Raw genomic sequence first — 15,615 nt, forward strand, 5'->3', positions numbered from 1 at the left:
GTAGGGAAAAAAGCATGAAAACAGTAGCCTTCAGTAGGAAGTTGCTGCTGTTTGATGGAAAAAAATATTTGTAGTATATTTAATAAAACTAAAACTTTGAATATCTTTTTGCAGAGAATCAGAATGACTAAAAAAAGGAAACATCAAGAAGATTTCCAGAAAGTGAAATTTAAGGTTGGGAAAAAAAAGCCTAAACTAGAGAATGCAACTGATACTACCTTCAAAACAAAGGCCATACAAATTCCTGAACAACTTAAAGAAGATGGAGTGCTTCCTACACAAAATAGAAAACTTAACATTAAGGTATACAGTGACATCCTGTTCTGAAATGACAGAAGATTACTTGAGATTTACCTAGGCTTACTATGTTTACTAGAGTTTACAAAAATATTTATTTAAAAAGAAAAACAAACAAACAAAACAACAGCATAGTATCTGAACACAGGTTTTCTGACCTAGACAATAAGTTGACCAATTATTCAAATTGCTGAGCCAGTATATAATCCAGGGGGAAGGTTTTCAGCAGTGCAAAAGCTAAAGTTGCACACCGATTAAAGTATCTAGGATTAATGTTTGTTTTTTTTAAAGTCTTGGTTCCTAACTTAAGGATAGGATTTTAAAAGTAGTCTTCCTGAGATGCTGTGTTTTAAAAATCATGTATTTCTTTGGGTGGTGGTTCTGCTTTCCTTCGTGTCATCTTCTGTCTCTTGCAGCTCTCTGCTTAAACTGAAGAAAGCTGCTCAGGCTGCGATTGCTCTTGAGGACAAGTGTGAGAGGGCTGATTTTTTGGTCATCCCTCTGTTAAGTCAGTGGGGCTGTGCATAAACTTAAAAATTAGGATTATCTTAATTACTCGAAGCACAATTCATGGTATCTTGCTTTTCCCTGAAATTGGATTTTGATGATTGGTTCATTGTTACTCTTTAAACTAATAGTATATTTGTTCTGAACATACTATGCTGTTATGAACAGCAGTACATCGTAAGAGTAGATCTGTATTTCTGCACGTGTAAGAAAATGTGCTGGATATAAGTGGAGAAGTTTATAAAGAGCATAAAGTAATACTTAGGACAAGCATATATGTTTCTTTTCTTTTAGGATCTGCTTTCACAGATGCATCACTATAGTCCTGGGGTTAAGCATAATGCACTTCTTGGGCTCAAAGATCTCCTGTCTCAGTATCCGTTTGTAATTGATGCACACCTTTCAAGTATAATAAGTGAGGTGGCAGCTGTGTTTACAGACAAAGATTCTGGTGTCAGAGGAGCAGCTGTTCACCTGCTGCAATTCCTGGCTTCAAAAATAAGAGCGGAACAGATTGCTCCATTTTTTCCTTTGGTAAGTGCCCATCTCTCCAGTGCCATGACTCATATCAGTGAGGGAATTCAGGAAGATTCATTGAAAGTCTTGGATGTTTTATTGGAAGCATACCCAGCTCTTCTCACAGACCGCAGCGTTATATTTTTGAAGAATTTTGTAGAGCTAATTTCTCACCAGCAACTGTCAAAAAGACTCAAAAGCAGAGAGAAACTTTCTTGGATGCTTTCTGTTAACCCAAATCGGAGAGTAACTTCTCAGCAGTGGAGGTTGAATGTACTAATAAGGCTCAAGAAGTTTCTTCAAGCAGTGGTAGATGGATCCAGTGAAAAAGAGGATGAAGGACTTCAAGAACAGAAGGACAACCCTCGTTCTGTGAGGAACCCAATATGTATAAGTTGGAAGGTCCATGCAAATAATCAGCAACACATACAACTGTTCGAAAATGGTGGCTTACGACCAAAGATGAACTCATCCTTTAGACTAAGGTAAGAAAATTTTGACTAATTTGGGAATTAATGTCAACTTTATAATGACATTGTTAAGCTGTGATTTGTTGCTGTTGAAGATAACTATTTAAGTTCTGTTACGGGATTGTCCCTTAGCCATATTTTAGGGCATTTAGTGTAATGTGCAGTCTTACTGCAGTGGCTTGAAAACACAGAAATACGCAGGAGATAACTGTGCTATGAGTTTATCATTAACTTTCTTGTTATCAAATAAAAGCTTTATGCTATTTATAATAATTATTGAAGGCCAACTCCAGTGGGGTTTTTTTGGGTTTAGAACTAATGACTACAGGTTGTTGCAGACAAATTTCTGCACATTAAATGTGAACTTTTTTCTTACACTGTGATAATGAACTTTACTGAATTTTTTTATTTTCACTATCATGCGTGTATAATAAGTTTAAGAGTTTATTTTCTTTGAATATAGTTACTTTTGAAAAGGGAACAGGGTAAGATGTGTCTGGCGGTATGAATCACAGAATGGTTTGAGTTGGAAGGGACTGAGTTCCTGGTTCTGCATATTTTTAATCAATTTATCAGTTTATAGCTTTGCTATGAATAAAAGATGCATTTTCCAAGACATGTTGATGAATATGGAAGAAAGTGCAGTGTGCTTAGTCACAGAAAGCTTTGGGGTCTTTTAGTAGTACTCTAAATAGACATGAGCTGAAGGTAAGAGAAACAACTAGCTGTCTTTCTTTTCCTGCTTTCCCATTCACCCACTCCTCAAACTAGAGGGGGTACCATTTTATGGTACCTTTCAAACATTGGCAGAGTCGTGTATGTATTACTATAGATGTTATGTAGCTGCTGATAGGAGATCTGGAATGATGACTTGAAAAACGGAAACTGCTTGTCTGTCACACAGCACTTCTAATCCGTAGATAATCAAGGTGGTTTAAAGAGAAGCCACAATACTTCTTTTACTGCTGCCAAAGACTGAATATGGAGTATAAAGCAATTCTGACAAAATAATCTAGGAGGTCAGTGGCAGAAAAGGCTGTAAAGCCCATTGCTTAATCCATTGCTTTGTCCATCTTGTATCTTTGACTAAATGTAGTGCAGAAGAAGAGGTGTTCTCTTTTAATACTACAGGTATTTGAATTAGCAGGTGTTTTCCATCTCGATTGTGGAGATGCACAAATGACCATTCCTTCCTTCTCTCCTAGGCTTCCCCTTGGTAGATAGCATATTAGTTGTGGTAAGTATAGGAAATGTATATTAGGCTAGGTGCATTTGCTGCTAGTTCTAATAAAAATGATTGTTAGGATAGTGTTAAGAGTTCATTCCTGACCAACAATATCTGCTGCAGTCAAAACTAGTTAGAAATTAGACAAGTGAAGCCCACTTGAGGCAGGGGAATGTGTTCAATTGCTAAGCACAAACCAGTCCTACAGACTTCATCTCTGCAGTCAGAAACATGCGATTGTGGACCACCGTCTATCAGAGCATTCTTGTATTGTACACTGAATGACAGGCAGTGTGTGGTACACCATGCCCTGTGGTAGCTGAAGATGTGTTGTATTCAAGGCCTAGGAAAATAAGCTTTTACATCTGGTGTCACCTGAAATCGGATTCCACTTTTCTGAGGAGCTAGATTTTGTTGAAACATCGTGATCTCCTCGTGGTTATAAATACTTTCAAGAAGGCATTTGCAAGCCTGGGAAGGAGCCAGAGGCACAGAAGGAAACATTGCTAGAATCCAAGGCGAGACTGGCAGAGCAAGCTGATGGCAGCAGAATAGAAGAATGGAAAGAGAAGGGGCACCTGCAGAAGGTACTAAAATATTCTCATTTTATTGCATTTGCGCACATTTTGCAGAGAGGGCGAGTAGTGGAATTACTGTGGAGGCTTTTGTCTTTGCGACTGAAATATTTTCTAGTAATCCGAAGATGTTTTATTCTCTCTCTTCCAATCCCAAGTGTGGCCTTTTACAGGCCTTCCTAGGCCTCTGCTGTGGCCATTACTGTAAGTACAGAAATTACTTCAATAGGAGGTGCAAAACACCTGTAATGCTTCTTAAGTCCTTCCAAAATCTCAGATTTGGTTTTTTTGAGTAAAGAAATTAATGCACAAATAGTCAAGTCTTAACTATAGGTAATGAGTGGACTAAACCACAAGTAACTAATTGCAGCATGTATGCATTGATGGCCTCATCAGTAGTACTGGAAGTAAGTTTTAAATGTGTTCTTTAAAAAGTCACATAATTCTTGAAGTTTCTGTATCTTTTTAATCTCACAAGTTCATTGGATAAGAATGGCACCTAACTGATTAGAACCTAGTGACTATGAAAAGGGATTTTCAGAATTAGTTTGCAGTATTAATATTTAGTAAAAAGTATAGACTCTGAATTTGGAATGCTGGATGGTTCAACAATTCAAATCTTACAAGTCTATTATTTTCTACTGTGTGCTAGGCCATCCTTCTGTGTGTGAATTAAAGATTACAGTGAATTAGGTGTGTATTAGAATGTATTCTCTGCCTGATATGCTGATTGCTGCTTTTTATGTCAAATTCATTTCAGGTGTGGAAAAATGGAAAGCCCTCACAACTTAAATGTGGTGATACCAAGATGTGTGATTTTTTTTTGTTATTTTTTTATACTGGAAATGGTGCTGAAGAAAACTTATAGAGCTTCTGTTTCTGCTGAGAAAGGGCAAAATGAAACTACAGAAAAAGCGAATAAGACTTGAGAGACTGAAATGGAAGACCAAGCATAGTGGATAAATACGTATATGGTCTGACCACTGCATCAGATAGAAATGGAAAACAGTTCACTTGGTGTACCGAGTTTCTGCTGCAATTGCCAGTGCACACAAAAAGAAGAAAATAATCTGGCTTAGACCCTGAGCCATAAAAGTTATTAACTTCTAATGACATTTTCTATTTTAAGCAGCAAAATGTTTTCTTTATTTTCTCTTTTCTGTTTCTTTTATACTTCTTTGACTTCCTTTTGCTGAATTTCTGTTGTCCTCTTACTGTCAAAAGGCTGATACGTTACACAGTTTTCGTTTGTTCCTGCTTTATAAAAATACTGGAATTTTAAAGATGCCATCTTAAGGGGTACACAAATATCTTGCAGCTCCCCTCAATAGTATTTCATAACAATACAAAGGTAATGTGCTTTGTAGTGTTTCTGAGAGCTGCCTTACCATTTCAAAATTGTGAGAACAGGTATATGGCAAAAAGACTAACACTTAGATTGACATCAACATTTCCCAGTTCCAGTGAACCTGTATTGGTAAGGATATTGCACTAATCAAAGGCATACTGGACAGGTTTACTGTAATACTTTGTCATAATCCATTACAATCATATGTTGGATCATGTCCAGAGGAGGGCCATGAAAATGATCAGAGGGCTGGAGCACCTCTGCTATGAAGACAGGCTGAGGGAGTTGGGGATGTTCAGCCTGAAGAAGAGAAGGCTCCAGGGAGACCCTATAGTGACCTTCCAGTACCTGAAGGGGCTCACAGAAAATCTGAGGAGGGGCTTTTCAGCAGAGGGGGTAGTGATAGGACAAGAGGTAATGGTTTTAAGCTAGAAAAGGTTAGATTTATGTTGGACATTAGGAAAAAGCCCTTTAGTATGGGGGTGGTGGATCATTAGAACAGGTTTCCTGGGGAGGTGGTGTAGGCCCACCCCTAGGGACATTCAAGGTCAGACTTGAGGGGGCTGTGAGCAACCTGGCCTAGTTGGTGATGTCCCTGCTTATTGTAGGGGGGTTGAACTAGATGACCTTCATAGGTCCCTTCCACCCCAGTACATTCTGTGATTCTGGGATTCAGTATTTTCTTACCCCTTTTGTTGTTAACCTTGAGTATTTGAGGAGTCTTACCCTCAGAGATGGGGACTTCTTTTGCAGGAGTACATAAAAGCCGTGCTAAGTATTCTTGCCCAAACACTTTTGGTAACTGGGTGTAGTATCATTTCTGGCGTGGATTATTTTTCTTTTTGCATCCCTTGTTTCTGAAAGTACTGAAATAGTTGGGTCTGTGTGTTACACTTTTATAGCAATCTTCAGGTGTGTGTTACCAGCTTCTCAGGTTTCATGTACTGTTCAATGGGGAGATTTTTTTTGTATTGCAGAAACATTACTTGAATTCCAGAGCTCTGCTGTAATATCAGGTATTCAGAAAAACAGCTGAAGACTACCACTTCAGAACTATTTCAACCAATTACTGACATGTCAGAATTTTGGCTATGTAGTCCTGTCATGGCATAGCATTTACAGGACAACCTAACCTTTTCAGTAAGGTTGTGGTCTTGATATCAACTGGCTTTTCCAGTGACACTTTAGAATTCATTGTGGTTATAACTGGAAGATGGGATTTGCCTACTGTATCTCTCGGTGACCGAGAGCTAAATGTGTAAGTTAGGACCATTCACCCTAAACTTTCAACAGCCTGAAAGAAACTGCTGTCTTTGCTGCAGTGTCTGTGGCATAGAAAGGACATAGAGTAACCAAAAAGGGACGAAACAGCCAAATTACATTGACTGCATGCATTGGTTGCTGGACTTAATGCTAAGCTTAATAAAATGTTAAGACATCTGGTAGTTATAGTAGGTGCTAAAGATAGAACTCATTTTTTTTACTATGACCAGTTAGGCTTCCAGAGATTTAAATTCTCTCTCCCATCTTGTCTTGCTTTACCTCTTCAATCCAATATGCAAGTAAAATATTTGTAAACAGGACTATCTGTGGAAAGAAAGCAAATAGTTATTCAGATCTTATTGTTAGTAAAGAAAAATCACTTGAAGATTACTGAAATAGTTAACAGAGGAGGTTCAGCACACCAATTTTTGTATATTAGGAAGAATTATGATGAGAATCCCTTGCTGTAAGTTAGTTCAGGGAGTTCTTTCTTTAAAGAACCTTCATTTTTAAATGGATATAAATTGCCTACATTTATCCAGAAGCAAGACTTGGTCATTTTTGCTGATAATCCCTTTTGAAACATGAAGTATGTTAAAATGGGGGGAGTCCTTGCTTTTCTTGCTTTCTGGGTGGTTTGTTTAATTTAAACCATATGTCTTCACTTTTAAAATTTTTGCTTAACTTCGTTAGCAGATTATTTTAATAATTTTCCAGCTAGTTGCTCTCAAGAGCATTAAGTAAACATCAGGTGGGAGCTGAATTATTTTTTTTATTCTACTAATATGAAGAACAAGTATGTTTATTATAGCTGGAGATGGTTCTTAACTTTAATAAACCTCATGCATTTGACAATACTTTGTTGTCTCATTATTGTGCTTCAAGAAGCTTAAGACTAAGTTTTTTTATTTTGTGGTGCTGAATACAGTGAATTCTTAGCTGTGGGTTGATATCATAAAGCAAATAATATTTCTTCACTTTATAGATTTTACATATAAAAAAGTAGAAACAGTTACTGAAGTATTAGTAAGTTGTTCTAGAAGCACACAAACTTGCAAGGAGACTGGAGAGCAGGTTTGTTGGAGATGGTTTGAATACCCTTTTTTCCTTACTGAAATAACCTGGCAAGAAAGCAAGCAAACATTTAATGTATTAAAAAAACTAATTTGTCTTGTTCAGGAAGCAGGAAAAGGGGTATTGCTCTAATCTATTCTTAAAGGTGTGATATTTATCTCTTTTCCTTTTTTTTTTGCTTTTGTCATTTAGGTCTCTGGCAAGTGTAATGGACAGTGCAGGAAAAGGCCTGTCCTCGGCTGAAAACTTAAAGAGTTTTATTGAGATAATAATTCCATTACTGATAGAGTGCTGGATTGAAGCATCTCTTGCACAATCAGCTCCCATTCTTGGAAACCTTTTGGAATCAGAATCTCAGCAGCTTATGCAGCAAGTGCTTAGTATAATACATTTATTGTGGAAACTCACAAAGCAACATGATGAAACTTACAAAATGGTAAGGGAGAAGTGATCCATGGGGTAAAAATGACAGTTCATTTTGTTTTGATCAAAAACCTAGTGATTTGGTGACTGGAAGTAGTGGAAATATTTTATTAAGAGAGAAAAGGCTTAGCCTTTGGGTTTTGTCAAGTCTCTTACTGTAGTAAACAACTGAGCAGTGAGATCACAGTTTCTAGGAGGCCTTGACAGACAAAAGCTATTGAAAATGAAAGTAGTATTGGAGGAGAGGAGTGTTCTGTCTCCCAGATAACCTCTTGAATATAAATTTGAAAAAAGCATAGAATGGAGTTGTTTGCTTTTTTTTTTTTTTATGTGTTGAAAATGTGATGGGGGCATGGGAATGGAAATGAACAAAACCTAAACCCTTGGAAAAGTAAGGGATAATGCTCCTCTAAAGACCTCACAAACTGGAAAAGAACACTTTCCATTCTGGTTATTGCAAGTAGTTGGAAGGCAGGTCTTGACAGCTCATTGTTTTACCTGCATATAGGACTGTAGGTCCATTTGCTGAACAAAAATCAACAGATAGAATAATTACTGGAAATAATTTATAGAATAATTCCATTAGACCAGTTTTATTATTTATTACTCAATGCACATGAGGGATGGACTCAGTGAGTCTGAAGAAAACATGCTGTCCCACTTTCATCTTTCCTAGGAGACCTTCTGGAAGCAGACAGAAAGCAGGCTGTTGGCCAGAGGAATACCCATGGCAGCCTGTTGCCCCTAGCTTTTCTCTTTGGGGTGTTGCAGAACTGCTGCTGCCCTTAGCCATAGGGTGCCAGCATTTCTGTTGCATGAAAGGAGTGCTGCTGTGTCAAGTTGTAGCTGGTTTAGGTACAACCAGTTGCATTATGACCTTAGGATGGTTTGAAAAAGAATAAATCTGATGTCTGTGAAACATTTTTGGGGGGACTGTATTGTAGTTTAGATAAACTGTTTATCCTATTTTTCCTTTATAGTAATCTTTATGTATAAAATGTGTTCAAATGGCTCAATTAAAAAATGGAAGCTTCCCCTATTTAATAGTCCTTGGCTTACAGGCCAAAGTGGTCATTAGAGGCACTTTGTAGAACCACTATGACTATGCTGAGTGGAAAACTATTAGTCTTTGAAATAGTTTAACGGTCATTCTCTGTTCTTAATACTTGGGTATCAAAAGGATTATTCTATCTGACCAACTAAATAACAGTGCAGGCTTTTCTTTTAATAAATTATGCTGGCCAATTTGTGGATTAGTGACTTTGAGTGTCTGCTGACCTGCCAATTCAATTTACTTCTATATATTAGAAATATTCCTTTTTTCTGTAAGGATAGCCTTTTTACTATAAAATGTGTAGTGTCAGTAGGCTTTGAACTACAAGTATGCTAATGACAGAGAAAGATTAAGGCAATGTCAGAATATATCTTAATGGAAAACTCAGAATAGTCCCTGCAAGTAAATGGGAGTTCACGTTGATTTGAAGTATCCTGATAAATTTATATAGAAGCATTTTCAATTCACTTCTGTAACTCACTTGGTTTCATATTGCATATACCCACAGTAATATGTGCTAAGAAAATACACTGCTCCAGTTTGGATTAAATGTTGTTGCTCAGCCTTGGCTTGAGGAACCTTGAGGTTCATGCAGAGGACTTTGCATTTACATCCAAAAGGAAATAGCTATGAGAATTTGCAAACAGAAGCTAAAATTCCTGTTTTTCATCGATTCCAATAATGGATTTTGGAAGATAATTGCATTGATGTGTTTCACTCACCACCACATTTTCTGTCTGTGATCTGCTTTTCTTCACAGGAACTATGGCTCCGAGTAAATTACCTTGTTGATTTCAAGCACCACTTCATGCGACATTTTCCTTATTCTTTGCAAGAAACAGTAAAGCACAAAAAAAAAGATTCATGCAGAGGGTAAGAGTAAAATCTGTAATGTTACAGTTTTAATTTCACAAGATAAGTGAGACAATGTGAATGTGCATTATATGCTTTATCCAATATTAAATTTTCAGTCTTGGAAAAGAAAATGTTATGTATTCCTTTAGGATCTGTAGAGAACTTTTTATAGGGAGGTATAATTACTTTGAATTGAGAGGTTCTGGTTGTTCTTTGTAAAAGTATTATATAGGAAGTTATCTGAAAAACCTCCAGTAGAAATTAAAATGCTGTTTGGAATAAATGAAAATATTTTCTTCAATGGTTGATTGGAAATTTTCATACTGTTATCTGGTGTTTTCTGTTAGTCTGACTAGTTTCAAAATTCTGCATGTTTTCTTTGGTTGACTACTAACTTACATCAAAACATTAAAGCTTTTTTTTTTTTGACCCACCTCTACTCTTCTATAGCTGTATTACAGAGCTGGATAAATATAGCTAGGAGGGGATATGGGACACATTGGGTCTGTCCTGTATGACAAAGCAGAACTTGTGCAAGAGAAGTCAAACTCACATATTTCTTCACTGGTAGAGTGGGTGCACCAATTTTGTTCTTGTACAGAAAACGGGGAGGTTGTTGCAGCTTCCAGAAGTGAGTCTGTATTAATGCAAAATCTGTTTTGGAGTCATTCTGTGTCATTACAGTCCCTGTAAAAGACTGCTGTATGCACAATGGGTATCAGCCAGTGTCTGTCTTGATTTTGAATACTTGCAAACTGTGCCACAGCAGGTGGAGCTGTAGTAGTAGAAGCAGCACCTTTTATACTAAGGATTTACTCTGACGCAGGTGTACTTCTGGCTGAGATCCCATTTGAGATTTTGACTGCTGCATTTCCTTTTCCTGGAAGGGCATGTAGAACAGAGGTACAGCATAGCTCCTCATGAAATGCTTTAATTTCAGCTAAATCTTACCTCTTACGTTCATAAAGCCAAAAGGTGTTTTACTTTTCCAGGTTTTGACCTCAGCACCCTTCCTTGAAGCTGAAAGTCTCAGAATTAGTAGTTAGGCAATGCAGCAGTCTTGTCTTACAGATGACACCCAGACCAACCATGCTTCTGTTGATCCTTCATCACTCTGCTGTGAAGTTTTGCCCCATTCCTGCACTTTAAATATATTGTTGGATACACACAGGAGAAATAATAACATTTTTATTGTAACTGTTACTTCAAGGCTTCTGAAAACCTAGCTTCATACCATGTAAATAAAAATAGTTGCTTTTGCTTTCCTTGCTTACTCATATAATGAGATAAAGACTATTGTGATGATGAAAAATGTGTTTCTGATTCCACATGAGTTTGGAAAAAAGTACATAAACGTATTGCTCTGTGCAATTCATGTTGCTTTTTCATTGTGTGATAATAACAAAATTCATGTGATTCTTACAGGAAGAATACAGAAGAGACAAACTAAAGCCTTCCTTTACTGGTTTCAGTCACCTGAAAGTAGTGCTAGGCCAGATTAAAATTGTCAGTCAGGAGAAGCCAGCCATAGATACACAATTTAGAGCTTTGCTTGTTTCTTTCGCTATAAATATGAGAAATAAACAATTTGATGGCAGAGCAAAAATTTTCAAGTACTCATATGTCAAATATGACTTCTCAAATGTATATTGGCTTTAAAACTTCAACACCAATTTTTTCAACATAGTATAATTTCTACCAAAGTAATGTATATTAAAATGCACAAAACATTTTTTTAAATGTCTCTCCTTTTTTTCTGCCCTCCTCCTTAGCAACAAGTATTGTATGACATCCTCAAACAGTGTAGACCATCTTTTACTGAACTTAACCTTGTGTGACATAATGGTTTCACTGGCAAGCACTTCAACCCTTCAGACAGATTCTGATTGGCTGGACATGATACGGAAATTTGTGACAGATACTCTTCAGGATGGCAGCAAGCTGACTAGCAAGCAGGTGAACAGATTGCTTGGTGTTACTTGGAGACTAATGCAAATACAGCAAAACAAAGGTAAGATGTGAGTAGTTTCTGAAAAGCAAACTTTTATACACTGACAGAGATCTTGAGTTATTCTGGTGTTTTCAGATCTCTTCATCTTATATCCTCAGTTATGTCATAATGCATTTTGTCTACAGTGGTACATTGAATTTCATGGTCAATGCATATGGCATTGAAAAATACTTGGTTTTTGGGAATGCTGTTAAATTCTTACTGTTGATATGCAAAGCATTAAGATACTTGTGTATCTGTTTTCAGTTTTTACTTCTTAAGATGCTCCTATAAATGGGAAGATGAGTTTTTCTCATTGTAAAAAATAATTGCTAGGATGCAGAGGTGCATGATACATTAATATTTCAATCCTTATTTAACATTATTAACATAGTTGGTAGAATACCTTTAGTATTGTCAGGTGACCACTCTAGTTCTGTGATGACAGAAAATGCCAAGAAGGTCCTCATGGAAGCTGCTGTAGACTAGTTTCCAAGGTGTTTGATTTGAATCTTTTTCCAAGAGGAAACAAGTTTCCTGTTGTGACTTGCAGGACCAGCACAGTATTTTGGCTTGGCTTTTTTTTTTTCTTCTGCTTTTCAAGTACTACTTGGTTGTATTCCAGATGAGACTTTGGTAGATGTATCTCTTAAGTGATTGATACAAGACTTCTATAAGAAAGGAATTTTTCAGTAAGTCTAAAAGTGGCAGGGATCTCTTGAGTCTTACCAGTCTGGTAGAAGTTAATTCTACAGCCAAGCAACTGAGTAGAGTTCATAGAAAATGCTTTGCTCTTAGCAGCAGGCCTCATAGTTAGTTTTGTAAGATGAAAAGATGTTAGATGTTCCACAAATATATTTTGGCAGTTAGTTGTATCTCCTTCCAAATCCATTTTAATTAGGAATTTGTCTATTCCCATGCCCTGATGACAAAGATAATAAGTAATTGTTCCTGTCTGCACTCCAAATTAGCTTTCTGTTGAAGGCAAATAATAGTCCACAGTCAGACATGTGCCTGTCTCACCAGCTGAACTAAAGGAGAAGAGTTGCTACTCAGGAATGTAGTTTCCAAATTATTGCTAAACTGTTAAACCAGATATTATGCACTTTTTTTCCTGGTAATGAAACATTCTTTTTTCCTTTGTCTACCAAACTTTAAACAGATTATGGATAATGGCTTGTGTTTTTCTAACCACAGTTAGAAAATTCCAAAAGATTAATATGTATGGGTTTTGTCTGCTGATCCTGTAAAGGGTCAAAGACTTGCACTGCCAGCAGGAAATTCTTCACCTCACAAATCTTTCTCTGTGTGGACAGTTTATCTCATCCCTTCAAGGTAATCCTTGTGCAGCTCTAAAATCCTAAGAAATGTCAGATTAAGATTAATGTACTACAGTCTTGACATGCTGGAGAAATGGGTTGATGAACCATCTGGAAAGCAGCTTGACTGAAAAAGACCAGGGGTCCTGGTGGACACCAGGTTGAACATGAGCCAACAGTGGGTCCTTTTAGCAAAGAAAGCCAGTGGTGTCCTGGGTTGCCTTAGGACTGTTCACAGCAGGTTGAAGGTGATGATCCTTGTCCTCTGTTCTGCGTGGGCCAGACCACACCTGGACTACTGTGTCCAGTTTTAGACTCCCCAGTGCAAGAGGGACTGGAGAGTCCAGTGAAGGACCATGAAGATTGGAGCATCTCTTCTATTAAGGAAGGCTGAGACAGCTGGAGCTCTTTGGCCTGGAGGAGGATAAGGGGGATCTCTCACCAATGCATGCAAATACTTGAAGGAGGAGTGCAAAGAGGAGAGGACCAAGCTCTTTTCTGTTTTGTCCAATGACAAGAGGCAGTGGGCACAAACTGAAATGCAGGAGATGCTGTCTTGACTATCAGGAACACCCTTTTTCACTGTGAGAGTGACTGAGCACTGGCACAAGTTGCCCAGACAGATTGTGGAGTCTCCATGGTTGGAGATACTTAGAAGTTGTCTGGACATGGTTCTGGACAGTCAGATTTGTCTAGTCCTGGTTCAGCAGGGTTGTTGGACCAGATGAGCTCCCGAGTCTCTGCCTACCTCAACCGTTATCTGATTCTGTGGAGGAAGAACAGCTCCCTTCCTTGGTTGGTTGTTTGGTGATGCTTTAGAAATTCTGAAATGTTTTGTATCAGGTGATACTGCAAAAGATGGTACATACCAAAAGTGTAACTGATTTGTTTAAAACCTATCTGACATTGAGATTAAGGGCCTGGAAGGGTCTGTCTTCTGTAGAAGATGATGCAAAAGAAAAAATGAACTACTAGTACAATAAAAATGTTTTTAAACAGAATGAAAATCAAGAGAGGAAACATAGACAGAAAAAACCAAAAAGCTAATGCTAAGAGATTAAATAAGACCATAGTCAACATCCTGCTTATTATGCCACAAAAGCATCATATAGCTGCATTTTTCAAGCTTGCCAGTTTTGAGTAGCTATTTATGCTGCGATGAAATGCACCGTTTTAAGCGTCAGGGAGAAAGGGATAGTTCAGAGAGAACAGAAGGCTCTGGGACACTGAGGTTTGGGTGAACATAAATGAAAAGTTAAAGAGAAGGTTGGTGTGAGGATACTGCACTAATGGAAAAGGGTATGGAAGACATCAGTGGGAAGCAGGACTTCATTGTTTCTCAGCTACCTCACAACCTGTGCACTCTCATCTTCAAGAAGGTCTGAAGTTTTCACATACATGTAGTCTGTATTTGTTCATGTGGCTCTTTCACAAGCTACACAAGAAGGCGTTGTTTCAATGGTTTAAAATTCTATCTGATCATTTAAAACATTTTTGTACTTTCCTGTGGAGTTAAATGTAGATAGTTGCATACACAGATTCTAGCTCTTCTCTGTGTGTATGTGTAAAAGCAGAATATTAAGAAGCACTACTTCAGTTGTTTGGGTTTTTATATATATATATATATATATATGTATATATTTATTTTTTCTTTCTAGTGGCAACAGAACCCTTGATAAAAGCAGTATATACACTATACCAGCAAAGGAATCTTCCCTTTCCTGTTCGTACATTGCTGTTGAAATTTTTTAGCCGAGTTTACCAAAAAGAAGATTTGAGAACTCAAAGAATCAGGTAAAAAACATCTATGTTGTTTGTGTTTTTATATATATATATATATATATATATGTATATATTTATTTTTTCTTTCTAGTGGCAACAGAACCCTTGATAAAAGCAGTATATACACTATACCAGCAAAGGAATCTTCCCTTTCCTGTTCGTACATTGCTGTTGAAATTTTTTAGCCGAGTTTACCAAAAAGAAGATTTGAGAACTCAAAGAATCAGGTAAAAAACATCTATGTGTTCTTTCTTAATTTAACATAGTATATTTATTTGAAAGTTAAACTACTGAATTTCTATGTAGATGTTGTTATACTTTATCCTCAATCTGATTTGGATACTGTGTCACTGAAACATGAAAGTTTAGGTTCTCTGAGTTGGGAGACTGAGATGTGTATTAGCTTAGTTGTCTATTTTCTTAATGTAGGTGCTAGATAGATGTTAATAATTTAGAATGTAAGTACATTACTGCAAGCTCGTTGTTACTGACTCTTTAGTAGTTGGTAGATGTGTCAAGATTGTGCAGCTGTAGCCATGGGGCGTTACCATTACTTCAGCCTGAGGTCATGGACTTGGGACTCCAGTGCCTTTGATGGTTCTGGTATTACATGTCTTTCCTTCTGTGCTTTCCTTAGGGAAAGTATTCTTCTATTGTTTTAGGTGTGTGGTTTTACAGAGACTAAGTTTAAGAAAATATTCTAGTCCTTTTGGGTTTCATGCATCTATTAGATATCTGACTTTATTCAAATAAGAGAAGTTTGGTCTCTATATTGCTGTATTACACTTTTTCGTCACAACATTTTTCAAAATCATTTCCAAGTCTTAATTTTTGCAGAAGGTCTTGTTCAGCCAATTAATCTCATTCCAGCTATGTGAAATCTTTAAACATAGATTAAGCTGCATTAATCTTACCTT

The 15,615-nt window shown here is 37.1% G+C and overlaps 1 protein-coding gene across 2 annotated transcripts in view; it reads left to right on the forward strand.

The window, feature by feature from the left end:
- Nucleotides 1-116: 116 nt before the first annotated feature.
- TEX10 (testis expressed 10) overlaps nt 117-15,615 on the forward strand; it is a 53,515-nt gene continuing 38,016 nt past the window's right edge. Inside the window, exons 1-6 of one of the 2 annotated variants that reach the window (XM_009993630.1) lie at nt 117-303; nt 1,099-1,805; nt 7,468-7,711; nt 9,513-9,625; nt 11,380-11,618; nt 14,575-14,710. In XM_009993630.1, the coding sequence (XP_009991932.1) occupies nt 124-303; nt 1,099-1,805; nt 7,468-7,711; nt 9,513-9,625; nt 11,380-11,618; nt 14,575-14,710 (1,619 nt within the window). In that variant the 5' untranslated portion in view covers nt 117-123. The remainder of the gene's footprint in view (nt 304-1,098; nt 1,806-7,467; nt 7,712-9,512; nt 9,626-11,379; nt 11,619-14,574; nt 14,711-15,615) is intronic. The other variant, XM_009993631.1, reaches the window with a different exon arrangement.

This window comes from Chaetura pelagica, unplaced genomic scaffold, assembly GCF_000747805.2.
Source record: "Chaetura pelagica isolate M959 unplaced genomic scaffold, ChaPel_1.0 scaffold723, whole genome shotgun sequence".
NCBI lineage: Eukaryota > Metazoa > Chordata > Aves > Apodiformes > Apodidae > Chaetura > Chaetura pelagica.